This window comes from Sceloporus undulatus, chromosome 2, assembly GCF_019175285.1.
Source record: "Sceloporus undulatus isolate JIND9_A2432 ecotype Alabama chromosome 2, SceUnd_v1.1, whole genome shotgun sequence".
NCBI lineage: Eukaryota > Metazoa > Chordata > Lepidosauria > Squamata > Phrynosomatidae > Sceloporus > Sceloporus undulatus.
The window spans coordinates 306,451,262-306,464,156 of record NC_056523.1 but is presented as its reverse complement, the minus strand read 5'-3'; the positions used below and the strand labels follow the sequence as shown (position 1 = coordinate 306,464,156).

At 39.5% G+C, this 12,895-nt stretch overlaps 1 protein-coding gene across 2 annotated transcripts in view; it reads right to left on the bottom strand.

Annotated features, from left to right (window-relative positions):
• OXCT1 (3-oxoacid CoA-transferase 1) overlaps positions 1-12,895 on the bottom strand; it is a 77,290-nt gene that overhangs the window by 46,416 nt on the left and 17,979 nt on the right. For both annotated transcript variants that reach the window (XM_042452653.1, XM_042452652.1), the window contains exons 4-5: positions 3,361-3,496; positions 1,179-1,328 (exon numbers count right to left, since the gene is read on the bottom strand). In XM_042452653.1, the coding sequence (XP_042308587.1) occupies positions 1,179-1,328; positions 3,361-3,496 (286 nt within the window). The remainder of the gene's footprint in view (positions 1-1,178; positions 1,329-3,360; positions 3,497-12,895) is intronic.

Below are 12,895 nucleotides of genomic sequence, written 5' to 3'. Positions count from 1 at the left end.
AATAATAATAATAATAATAATAATAATAATAATAATAATAATAATAATAATACATTTTATTTACCCGCCTCTCCCAAAATGATTGAGGTAGGTTATATAGCTATGTCTCTGAATATATTACCAGGGGAGGGGGGAAGGAAGTGCTCCCTAGTCTCCCACAGTTGCTCACCCCCTGACCTGGGGAATGACAAGAGGCTGTAGGTGGTGCGGAAGGAAATGTACTGGCTTTAAAAATGTTTTAATACTTGAAGCAAAAGTCAGTGGTTGATGTGTTGGGATTATGACCCTGGAGCCCAGGGTTCAATTCCCCACTCAGCAATTAAATCCACTAGGTGACCCTGGGCAAGACACACTCTCTCAGCCTCTAGGGAAGGCAATGGCAATCTGAATAAATCTTGTCAAGAAAACCCCATGACAGGGTTTCCAGAAGTCAGAAATTACTTGAAGGCACACAACAACAAATATACACAGTGCAAATGGTTTGGGGTGGGATGTCAACAAACAGACTGTACTGGGAATGAAAACTGTACTTTTTATTATTATTATTATCATCATCATCATCATCCGCCGCCCATGAAAAATTATCGTTGGTGATAACGCAAAACATCCTGACAACAAGTAAGATATTTAAAATATTTGTAAATGGTATCATTGTTTATTGGTCTATGACCGTAAATAAAAATATTCTATCCTAAAACATGCAGGTCTTAATCCTATTGTTAGTCCTATTGAAAACAGAGCTGTTTAATCAATTAAATTTAGATTAGTGTTGACTCCCCATTCAATAAATGATTGAGTCTACTCTTACAGTAATGCAACTGTCATAGAGTGATAATCAACTTCTGTAAGTTTGTGCACATTAGGTACAATGTGCACAAAGTATGTGAGTATGTGTGTGTGAACCTTTAAGATTACACTCCATGCACATGAGGAAATCAACTGTAGTTCATGAAAGCTCATGCTATAGACATATTTCTTAATCTTAAAGATGCCACAAAACTCTTCAACAAGCTAACATGGCTATCGCTTTAGAAATTCCCCTTAAAAGAGTATTGTTTTGACACTTGATCCCCAAAGCAAAACTCCAGGAAAAGGTTTATGGAGAGATCCTGAATGGTCACCCACTGCCAGTCTCAAGCTGCTGGTGCCAACACAGTTCAAAATCACAAGCATTTTACCTCTCTTGGCTCACTGGCAAGGGCAACAGTGCCATCACTATTGTATTTGATTGGAGCTCCTCCTTGCTGTACTAAAGTTCCATATCCTGTGCTGGTGAAAAAAGCTGGGATCCCTGCTCCTCCTGCTCGAATCCGCTCAGCAAGAGTGCCCTAGAGAAGAAAAACAATGCATAATGACATACATTTGTAATGAAGAGGAAGCAAGGCTGTCAGCTTAAAAAGCCTGCAAAGCCTAAGCAAATAAATAAAGAAAACAAATGCCAGAGTGACAAACTTCTCTTTTTCTTGTTTACCAAACAGCTCTAATATTATTCAAATAGTACATACAAACTTCCTGAATGTTATGTGGCAAAGAAAACCCAAGGACATAGCTTCACAAAAGTTATTCTTTTATTAGTTGAAATTCTGAACTGAAATTCAACTCCCTTAATGCCATTGACTGACCTGCCCTGATGTCACAGTGTTTATGTGTTTGTGCCATTTTTTTATTTTTTCCATAACAAAGTTTACGAGTCCATTAATAACAAACACAAAATAATTCAAATACAAGGGAGAACATAACACTCAGCAATATAAAACAAAAACAAAACAACCAATTTTTTATTGCAAGGGGTAGTAATTATTTCTGACAGCCCTAGGCCCTAGGGTCTATGCTGACAAAATGCAGATCATCTACAAAGACAGTCAAGAAAAGCCAAACTATCCAATATATTTTATGGAAGAATGAAAAAAGAGTCTGTCAATGATTATAAGTACAGTGGTACCCCGGGATACGAATGCGCCGCCTTACGAAATTTCCGGGTTACGAAAAAAATCTATTTAAAAAAACTGTTCCGGGTTACGAATGTTTTTTCGGGTTACGAAAAAATTTTTGGTGCTTTTCGGCGCTATTTCGCACCAAATCACGGCTTTTCCCCATTAGCGCCTATGGGTTTTTCGGCTTACGAAGCCTTTCGGGTTACGAAAGCGGCGGCGGAACGAATTATTTTCGTAACCCGGGGTACCACTGTAATATTATAAGTTATATTTTTATTCCATTCTCTCTACCCTGTGGAGAAAAGGAATGATGATCTATTTTATGGATCAAAATTCAAAGTTCTTATTTTGAGGAATTTCAAAGTGCCATGAAACCCTATTACTTTTAGGAAATAGGCTTCCTGACTTTAATAAACTCTGAAAAGTTTCCAAGAATAATAAATTAGAAAATACCTAAATTCACTAACATATGTCAGATTTATCCACAAGATGGCAGTAGATATAGTGACTTACAGTTCCCAACACAAAAAACCTTGTTATTGGAGTATTCTCGAATTCTCAATAAACACGAGTAAAAGTATGCCTTATGGCCGGCCCTAACATCTCATGAAATATTATTCTATTTATTGAAACCTTCTACTTGATTAGTTTTTGATATCTGATTCTTATTCCAGAAATATACACAAATAAAGAGTATCTTTTCAGCCCAACCAACTGGGTTGCCAAGCTCCTCCAGGGAACTGCACAGGCTTGCTAAACCTTATTGTCACCCTGTGTGAATGAAGACAGTACTTTGGAGGGCATAGGCAGAGCTCCACTGGAGTTTAGAGATGCCTTAGAATTTTTTTCACTTCCCATTTTGGGGTAGCTGGTTGCTTAGCTGGTCAGCAGTTCTTGCACTCAGAATACAAATCAGAGTTTGTAGATGTTACTTTTGGGAACTATAGTTCCCAAATCCCCCAGACCACATGACCAACATCCACATTGGCTTGGAAATTTTGGTATTTGTAATCCAAACAAAAAGTGTTAATTTTCCTACATTTTATGTAAATATGCAGATAAGTCTGCATCTCTATGTATACTCCCACTGTTGTTTCAATTACTTGCAATTTTACAAGGTGGTCAGTGCAGAGCCTGCTTTTTTAATATTTTTATTATATTCTAAATAAATAAATAAAATTAAAAGAAAGTGGTATAAGGCTCTAGCAATTTGACATCCATTATAGTCAGTTAAAACATATGCCTGCAAAGTTATCCTAACATTTTACCTTGCAACAATCTGGAAGCACACTGTTCAGTACCTTAGGCATACAGTCCTGATGCAGCAAGCCTTGGAACTGAGGTCAAAGAATGAAGCCAAAGCTAGTACTATTAGGCCAACCAGAACCCACCTAAACCCAAAAGAGAACTCATTAGATCATCTTACTTGTGGTGTAAGCTCAACTTCCAATTCTCCGGATAAATATTGACGCTCAAATTCTGCATTCTCTCCAACGTAGGAAGACACCATGCGCTTTATTTGTTTGGTTTGAAGTAGGAGTCCAAGACCAAAATTATCTACCCTGTCCAGAAGAGGTTGTTAAATAAATATCATGACAAACCAAGTCACATACAGTAATATCACAGACATTCATGGGTATACGCTTCTTTCCAGCTTCCAAGCACTGGAAAGTTAAATTTGTGGTTTGCGCCTTGTCAAATTCTACAGTGCATTCCCTCCCCCGGCATGATTTTTTGGCTTGGTTTGCAACCCTTGAAAAATAATACAGTACAAATAAATTAATTTAAATATTCTGTGCTACCTATGTTTATCATTTTCTTCCTTACTGCATTATTCTGGCCACTGAGTCTACTCCATATGTATCAGTATCTTCAACTGATGTATCCTTCCCAAATACTGTATTAAAACAGGACAAGGGGCGAAATAGTCTAACGGAGCTGGGGAGGCATTACTCACACACTAAACAGTCTGCTTATTATAGTACAAGAGGGGCCACCTAATACTCATGACTTGGAGCCAAACCCTGAAGTAATTTTATCTAGCCCATACCATCCTTATTAAAATGTAAAATAAGATCTGCTCATCCACTGCTTCATATGTAAGAAAATAAGTGTCCTCAAATTATAAGAAATAAAAACAGATGATAATTCCTATTTTAATGTTACAGCATTCTTTGCATTATACTGGTCTTTGTATTTGGTGTGTAACATCACCAACATTATTGTGTAGTTGGTTTATTTATGAAGCAGCCATTTGTGTTTACAACGTGCCAGTTTGCAGTAAAAAAACTAACTTATACCAAGTCTGGCTGTTGGTCATCTAGCTCAGTACTGGTTACACCTGGGATTCTTAACCTTCTTGTTCTAGTTATGGATCCCTTTGAGAATATGTGGAAAACTAAGGCCCTCTCCCTCTAACATGCCCACGATATGTTACTTGATTTAGCATACAGGTTGAGTCTCCCTTATCCAAAATGCTTGGGACCAGAAGTATTTCAGATTTTTGATGTTTTTTTAATACCTACATTAGCATATGTGTACAAAAATTCACCAAATATACATAGCCTGAAGGTAATTCTATACAATGATACAAAGCTTGTGTATACTGAACCATCAGAAAGCAAAGCTGTCATTATCTCAGTCACCCACAAAATTGGTTTTGGCTTTTGGAGTATTTTGGTTTTTGAAATAAGTTAATTGCCATGATTCCATGGTATTGGCAGTGTAGGGAGAGGCATCTACAATTCTCAGCCAGAGTGCTCCAGAACTGCCCCAAACTACAAATCCCAGGATCCCATGGGATGGAACCATATCAGTTACAGTGGGATGATAGTGCTATAAATGTGTGGCATGAATAGCTCCCCGGTGAATAAAAGGTCAAGAAAAAATTTGTTAAGGACTAGAGAGATTTCTACCTTATGATGTCAAGCACTATCCTAATCCATTGGTTTCCCTCACTCAATAAATTACTGATTACCAAATGCACAATTAAAACAGAACGAAAAAATGATTTTTATATAGCACTTAGAGACTATATATAGATTTCAACTCAGCAAAAACATGAACCAGACAAATGCATATCAGGGAGATTAAATATTCATGAAGGTTCTTTGGCACTTCTTGCATTACCTATACTACTGAACTGCTTATTTCTGAGACAATGGAATTTGCTTGCTTAGGGGATTTTTTAGACTTGGTTGTTTTCAGGGAATCAATTACAGTAAACAGAGCAAAAATTGGAAATAAATTAAACAATATTAGAAAGAGAGAGTCATGAGGAATAGATCAACTGCCATCCAGTAGCACAAATGTTTAGTAAGCCTCACTCCCTACCTACTCTGGACTCATACTTTTCATTATTGTTGTATTTTTGCTTATACACACACACACACACACACACACACACACACACACACACACTTTATCAGTTTATTCACTCATTTAAATTTCCTATCTTCTACACACACACACACACACACAACATTTTATCAGGTTAACAGAACTAGCTCATCCAGAAGAACAGCCTACAAATCTTCCTACACGCAGATTATCCTGAACCTACCTCCTGTTCTTTTCAAACAATATAGTTACAACATTCACAGCAATGCCATCTGCTTTATGACTATATTGGTCAAATACCTTCAGTCCAACTATGTGGATGGCAGTCAAAATTGTGCTAAGACAAGAAGGATTTGAAGCAGTGGTGGGCAACTTGTAGCCCTCCAGATGTTGCTGGACTACAGCTCCCACTTGCATTAGCCAACACAGCCATTGGTGACAAATGATAAAAATTGCAACATTTGGAGGACCAAAAATTGTACAATCCTGACTTCAAGTATACCTAATATTTGAACAGCAGGATTTGAACAATAGGATTCAATCTTCAATCTTTGGGAAGAGGAAGTAGGGCTCAAATAAAAACTTTTTCAGTAAAATTTCTAGAATTATACATGAGTGCAGTGGTCCCTTGACTTACGCAGGGGATCCATTCCGGACCACCACCACCCTGGGTAAGACGAATAATACATAAGCTCAAGTCCCATTCTACTGAATGGGGCTCATGCTCACAGGAGAGCGCACACGCACCATTGGCACACGCACCATTCATTCTCCTGTCGCGCAGCTTCCACATAAGTAGGAAGCCGCGTATGGCGCGGTCGCACTGTATATACAGTAATATCTTACCTTTCTACTGGCACAAGACCCAGGGTGAATCTATTCTTTAATTTATCTCTCAGGTTTTCCCCAAAACTAAAACTCAAGGCTGGTTACAAGATTTAAAGTACAGATACAAATGTATAGCACAACAGCCATCACTGAACATCCGCACTTGAAAAAGCAGAATCCATTTTAAAGGAGGGTTTCAATCTCCCTTCAAAGCAGTGTCTTTGGGACTGAGAGAACCATTCTAGTCTCCCTTGGACAAAAGTTTCCAAACCTCAGGCAACTACACTCATTGCTATAGAATTATCGAGTTGGAAACAACCATAGAGACCGTCGAATCTAAAGTTTCTTCTCAATCCTACTACAATCATAGGCTCACTTCTGAGGATATGAAGAGAGCCTTCTTGGTGGCTGCTCCCACCCTCTAGTTATGTAACTCCAGTTATGTAACTCCAGTTATGGCATAGTGGTTTCAGTGTTGAGTTGCTACTCTGGGGACCAGGGTTCAATTCCTGGCAACAATTTTTTTATCACACTTTTCCCCAGGACAGCACTTTGACAACCCAAGGGCACATGATCTGTTTTGCACACTGCCAAACACCATTTTCCAAAAGTAAAGTGGGAGGACAACCAGTTGTGACAGCCAGCCACCTTTCGAAGCTGGCTGCTGTGTGAATGTGCACACAACAGATGACTTCGGGAAGGTGTTGGCAGCTGGGACCGCTCTTCCTCTCCCCTCCCAAAGCTCGTTGCTGCTGTGCATACATTTACACAGTAGTCCCATGTTCTGGGAGGAAATGGGAACAGGCAATCCCAGTTGCCAACACCTTCCTGAAGCTGGCCGCTGCGTGAATGTACTGTACACACAGCAGCAGGATTCAGGAAGGTGCTGGTTTCACCCAGCTGCCCTGCGCTTTAAGAGGAAGTGGGGCAGCAAGCGATCCAGTTATAATATGCACACAACAGCCAGGTTAGGGAAGGTACTGGGATCCATGATCACTGCAAGGGGGAGAAAAGGAGAGGAGCAGAAGCATGCCCACTCACACATGACTGCCTGGGAAGCAGAACTACAGTGGAAGAACCCTATCTCACCACAACTGAAATGGAATAGCAGTGAGACTGAGAGCCTATTGATGGGTTTTGCCCGTCAATGAAAATGTGCACAATAGTAACAAATGGAATGCAAAGAAGCAGCAAGACAGACATAACATCATGTGATAAATACCAGCCCAAAACACTTTTATTCTGTTAAAAATTCCATTTTTTAGCCTTGAGTGATTATGGGACTCTCCACATGGTCTAAAAGAAACAATCCACCCCATTTCACAGTGCAGTCGGCAGGCTCTCCATAAGAATCGGGAAAATCTAGATTGAGCTGCCTTTCCCCCTCCATCTGCTCCCAGCCAAAGTCTAATGATGGGATGGTGGGAAAACAAATCACAAATTGTTCATTGCTTTTTCCCCCACATGTGTCACAAAGACACAAACCTAGGAAATGGCATCTAATAGGGACTACAAGTCAAGGTTAATCTTTGTCACTTCTGTATGACACACTGCTCTAATGTAGCAGCTGACTTCAGTGGCTGTGTTTCCATTCTTCATCTGTAGTCTGAGCAGCACACAAGCTTGTTGACACAGTTACTGGCCTTTAGAGCCTCTGTATTATAAGAATACCAGAACAATTTGACCCTGTCAGCATGTTTAATAACCTCCCATCTAAAATTAGAAGCTATATATTCTTATGTGTAAGAATACCATTAATTAAAAAATAAACAATGTTCAGTAAAGTATATTTTAAAAAAATAATTTTAAGATGAATGAACTGATCTGAAAATTTATTTACAAACATCTTCTAGTTTTATTTATTTGGCAATCTCAAGCTGCATGATTTGTCGCAGTTATATGTCAACATGAGTATGAACAAATCCAATGAAGTTCAAATGCTGCACAGCCAGAAGCCACAAATCCAGTTAACAGTTAAAGTAGGATGATAGTGCTATAACTGTGTGGCATGAATGGCTTCCTGGTAATATTACTAATATAAATTAACACAGTAACCACACAAGTAAATTTGGTATTAGAAAGTTCCTTGATATTCAGGGATACACATGTTCTTTTTTTTTTTTTTTAATTTACCTGTTTCTTAGAAATTATCAAATGGCCAACAGAAGTGGATTTTTCATGCCCTTTTAAACAGCTAAAAGAATGATATTTTATTACTGGGAAGACAATTTTTCTCTACCTGTGATCCAATGGATAGCTATTCCAACAGTGCTAGATTTGGCCATTTGGTCAGCCTTAATAGAAACTTAAAACTAATTTGGTTATTTTTCCTCGTTTCATTTTTTCCCCTCCTTTTGTTGTACTTGAACATTATTCTATGTAATTGAGATCCCTTCTGAATGTAAATAACTTTTCTTTTTAAAAAAAAGTACAGTGCCTCCTTTCTTTATGCGGGGATCCATTCCAGACCCCCCCCCCCCCCCGCCTAAAAGAAAAATGCGTACGCTTGAGTCCCATTGGAAGTAATGGGGTTCGTGCCCACCATGCGGCATTGTGTGGTGCCACGCGAGCACCGCAATCACACACCCCATTACTTATTCCAGGGCAAGCGAGGCTTTTTTCCGGCAGTTTCCAGCGCGTATGACGTGCCTGTGTATGATGCAGGTGCACTGTAGTCTTTTTAAGATTTGATTTACTCTATGTTCAATCAATCTTTAGCCAAGGAGGGGATTAAGACAATCATGTTTTTGATAAATTAGGACAACTTATGTCCCCAATTGAATTTCTTACGTGGATCCTAGGGCCACAAAAAAAATGGATAGTGGCTGCATGCAGTTCACATGCCACATTTTCCCCACTCCTGATTTAGGAGAAACTTCTTCCACAATAATAGGAATTGAAAAAAAGAATGAATTACCATATGGTGGGCTATCCCTTGCTGAAAGCTGGAAAATCATATTTTGGAGATGCTCCAGCTCTTGATATCCCACACTGTGCTGAGAGTTGGCCTAGAATCTGAAAGCAAATTCACCTCCAAGCAAACTCACTGCCATAAGATATAATGATGACCAACTTGGACTAATTGAAAAGGAGATGAGATTGTTTATAGATTGTTTATTATTATTGTTGTTGTTGTTGTTGTTGTTGTTTATAGCTACTAGTCATGAAAGATACCCACTCTCTCTAATATCAGGATGTCTGGTATATCTGTCCATCAGTTGCTGAGAAAAAGAAATAAAAGAACATAAGTATAGCACAGTGGTTTGACACAGTGTGACCAAAACATTTTTCTATATGCAGATTTGGTCTTAATCAACATGATTCTTCTTTAATATCTGAAGTCCTAAGGAGTATTATGTCCTGTTGGTAACCATACATATACAAACTGGAAGACCTAGCATTTAACATTTCTCTATGGCCACTGAACACCACACTTAACTTTAATGTTTCTGTCATGCTCTCTTCTACACACCAGTCCTCTTACTAAAACATAAAGCAAGGCCCTGGGTCAACATCTCAGTGTACATCTTCGTGGGTGAAGTGTTGGCAGCCAAGCAATAAATGAGTTAGGCACAGTACCAGCACAACAGATGACAAGGAATTAAAAATAGTTCAAACAAATACTTGGCCAACAGTCAACATGACCCCACACAGCCTCTATTCCTTTCATTCACTCACTAAGTCAGGGATAGGCAACCTTTTTGAGCCGGGGGCCAGGTTGCTGTCCCTCAGACAACTGGGGGGCCGAAGCCAAAAAATAAATAATTAAATAATTTTGTAATAAATAAATAAATAGATAAATAAACCAGGACAGATGTAGGACAAAAAATTCAAATGGAGGACACTTTTTATTTTAAAAATGGAGGGCACGCTAAAAATTTGCTGATTTTTTAAAAAATGTTAATATAAATGCTTCTATAGACAATTGCCCCCCTTGCCCGCCGCTTGCCCCCCCTTGCCCACCTCCTCCTGATAGGCCAAAGGCCCCACACCCTCACGCTAGAGGCCAAAGGCTCCGGCGGTAATCGGCGGCAGGACCGGGCTGGGGCCGGTCCCAAGGCCTTGCCGGGCCGCATCCGGCCCGCGGGCTGCAGGTTGCCTACCCCTGCACTAAGTGAATGACAAGGTGAAAAAAGAAAAATCATATATTTGAGACACAACTAGAAGAATAAGCTCGAAACTGCAGAAGATTAACATTGCATGTGCAACATCACAGATAGTATCATATAATTACTATCCATGTGCGTCCTAACGAAGCTAAAACAGCACATTCCATGCAAAATAGAAATATGTCATCAGACTGGGGGGAACCCAATGTTTTGCAAAAATACAAAAAAAAATGTCTTCAGAAAGAAAAACTCCAAAATTTCTCCAAGTGGAGAAACCCAAATGAGCCAACAAAGTTTAACCATTCCTAATAATTGCAAAAAATGTTGGAAATGGGCGGCGGCGGGGGAGGGGTGAGAAAGAAAAGAGAGAGGGTACAAGTGGTGTGTCTTGAAAGAAAACGTGTCTAGCTGGCTGGCTGCCAGTCTGAACAAAAGCACAAAAAAAACATTGCATGGTACAATGCAGGTACCGTGCAATGTGTCTTAAACAGCACCAAGAATAATTAATGAGAGTATTTATACCAAGTCATTTTAAGCCAGCTAAGAAAAGCATATGATGCAACAATTATGCTACAGCTATGTTAGTCTGTTTCTCATCAGTGTCTGGATTGAAGGCTGGCTGAGGAAGGCATGTACAGTGGTGCCTCGGGATACGAAATGATCGGGTTACGAAATTTCCGGGATACGAAAAAGTTGGATTGGCAAAAACTGTTTCGGGTTACGAAATATTTTTCGGGTTACGAAATTCATTTCGGCGCGAAATTCAAATGTTGCAAAGTGCAGCTATAGGCTTTCCAGTGCTAACAGAAAAGTTTTTCGGGTTACGAAATTTTCGGGTTACGAAAGGAATGGCGGAACGAATTAATTTCGTAACCCGAGGCACCACTGTATGTCACTTTGAGTTCTATGAGAAGAAAGCATAACATATCTCTATCAAGAGGTCACTGGGGACTGGAGAGTTTGTACAACACTACTGTACAGCCAAAATGTCTTCCTAGCTTTCCTCCCAGCCAGGGTGACCAGATGTCATAACTGCAAAGAGGAAGAAGACACTGTAAAATGTAGAACATTAAAAAAAATGTAGGACATTACAAAACAAAGGCTAAAAACGAATATAAATTTATGCTACTTAGGCATGCTCAAAATGGAGGATATTTTGGAATTCCTCCCGAAGGTAGTAGGTAGAAATGTAGGACATGCCCTAGAAAAAGAGGACATCTGGTCACCCTGCCCCCACCCCATTAACATACAATGTGAAGTAGTGGTGAGGGAGCACTCGAGTGACTTTGGACACAACAGTGCAAGAAGCGCTAGGGTACACTAAGAACTTATTCACACCAGCAATTCAGCTCCTCAGTTTCCTGACAGGTGCTCTTTTCCCCTGAACTGTTTTTGTTGTGTGCCTTCAAGCTGTTTCCAACTTATGGTGACCTTAAGGCGAACCTCTCATAGGGTTTTCTTGGCAAGATTTGTTCAGAGGAGGTTTGTCATTGCCTTCCTCTAAGACTGAGAGCATGTGATTTGCCCAAGATCACCCAGTGGGTTTCATGGCTGAGCAGGACTCAAAACCTGGTCTACAGAGACGCAGTCCAGCCACTCAAATCACCATGTCACACTGCATCTCCAAGATATCTTAGTCTAATAATGTATATGCAATTATTCCAATATCCAAAAGAATCAAAAATTCTATAATCAAGCATGACCCCCAAACTCTACTTTTGTGGCTCAGAGACCCTCAGATATGTTGGAGACCCCTCCAAACCCTCATAACTATGGTTTTTTTAAAAAAAATTCTGGAATATTTTTTGTTGATTTTTCACATGAAGCCAGACAAAAATATGGCAGATTCACTTGTCTAGTCCCCTGAGGCCCCAAACACTCCCAAAATGAAAGACTTACACAGATCAACCATGAAATGAAAAATGTTGTTAAGTAATGTCATGTCTCTCCTTATATCTGCTGCCCTTCCCCATACAGTTTCCTAACCTGGACAGGACATCTGTCAACTGAGATGTGAAGATGCAATGCTAGCAGCATAAATGAAAGTGAAAGATCTCCTGGTAGACAAGCACAGGCTATAGATTGGGGAAGCATTACTACTATGGAAAGAAGGAAGAAGTTCAAAATATATCAAGTTGCTCAGCTTTTCAGTAAACCCCCTAAATATGTCTCAACTCACATCTGAAAAAGAACTGAATAACTACAGAATTTTGATATTTCTTAAGCAGCAGGGCAACACCTGTCCACAGTTAAATATACTGTTTATCACTTTATATATTCTCAATACATCATATCAGGTTCCCAGCAATGAGAGCTAAATTGGGTAATGAAAAGAGACTAGGAGTGTTTTAATGATGGAAGAATCAGTATTATCTTATCATTTGGCTACACAGTCAATAGTAGTATAGATAAAGGAAGGAAGAAAAAAAATGTCAATGTTTAACTTGTGAAGCATAACATTGGAGGAAAGTGTTTCAGCACAGCAAGCCTGATCCTGGCTTTCCACAGTTCAAGCATTCAAATCCTCTGCCTAGTTGGTTTGAGACACGTTAACAGCAATAATACGTTAATTTCAACGAAATTGCTGGTCTTGGGTGGCATGAAATCCTAGGGGAGAACATGTATTGCCAGGACCATGGATTGTTGGAGGGCTTTTTTAAGCCATGTTAAGGTACCTGTCATGAT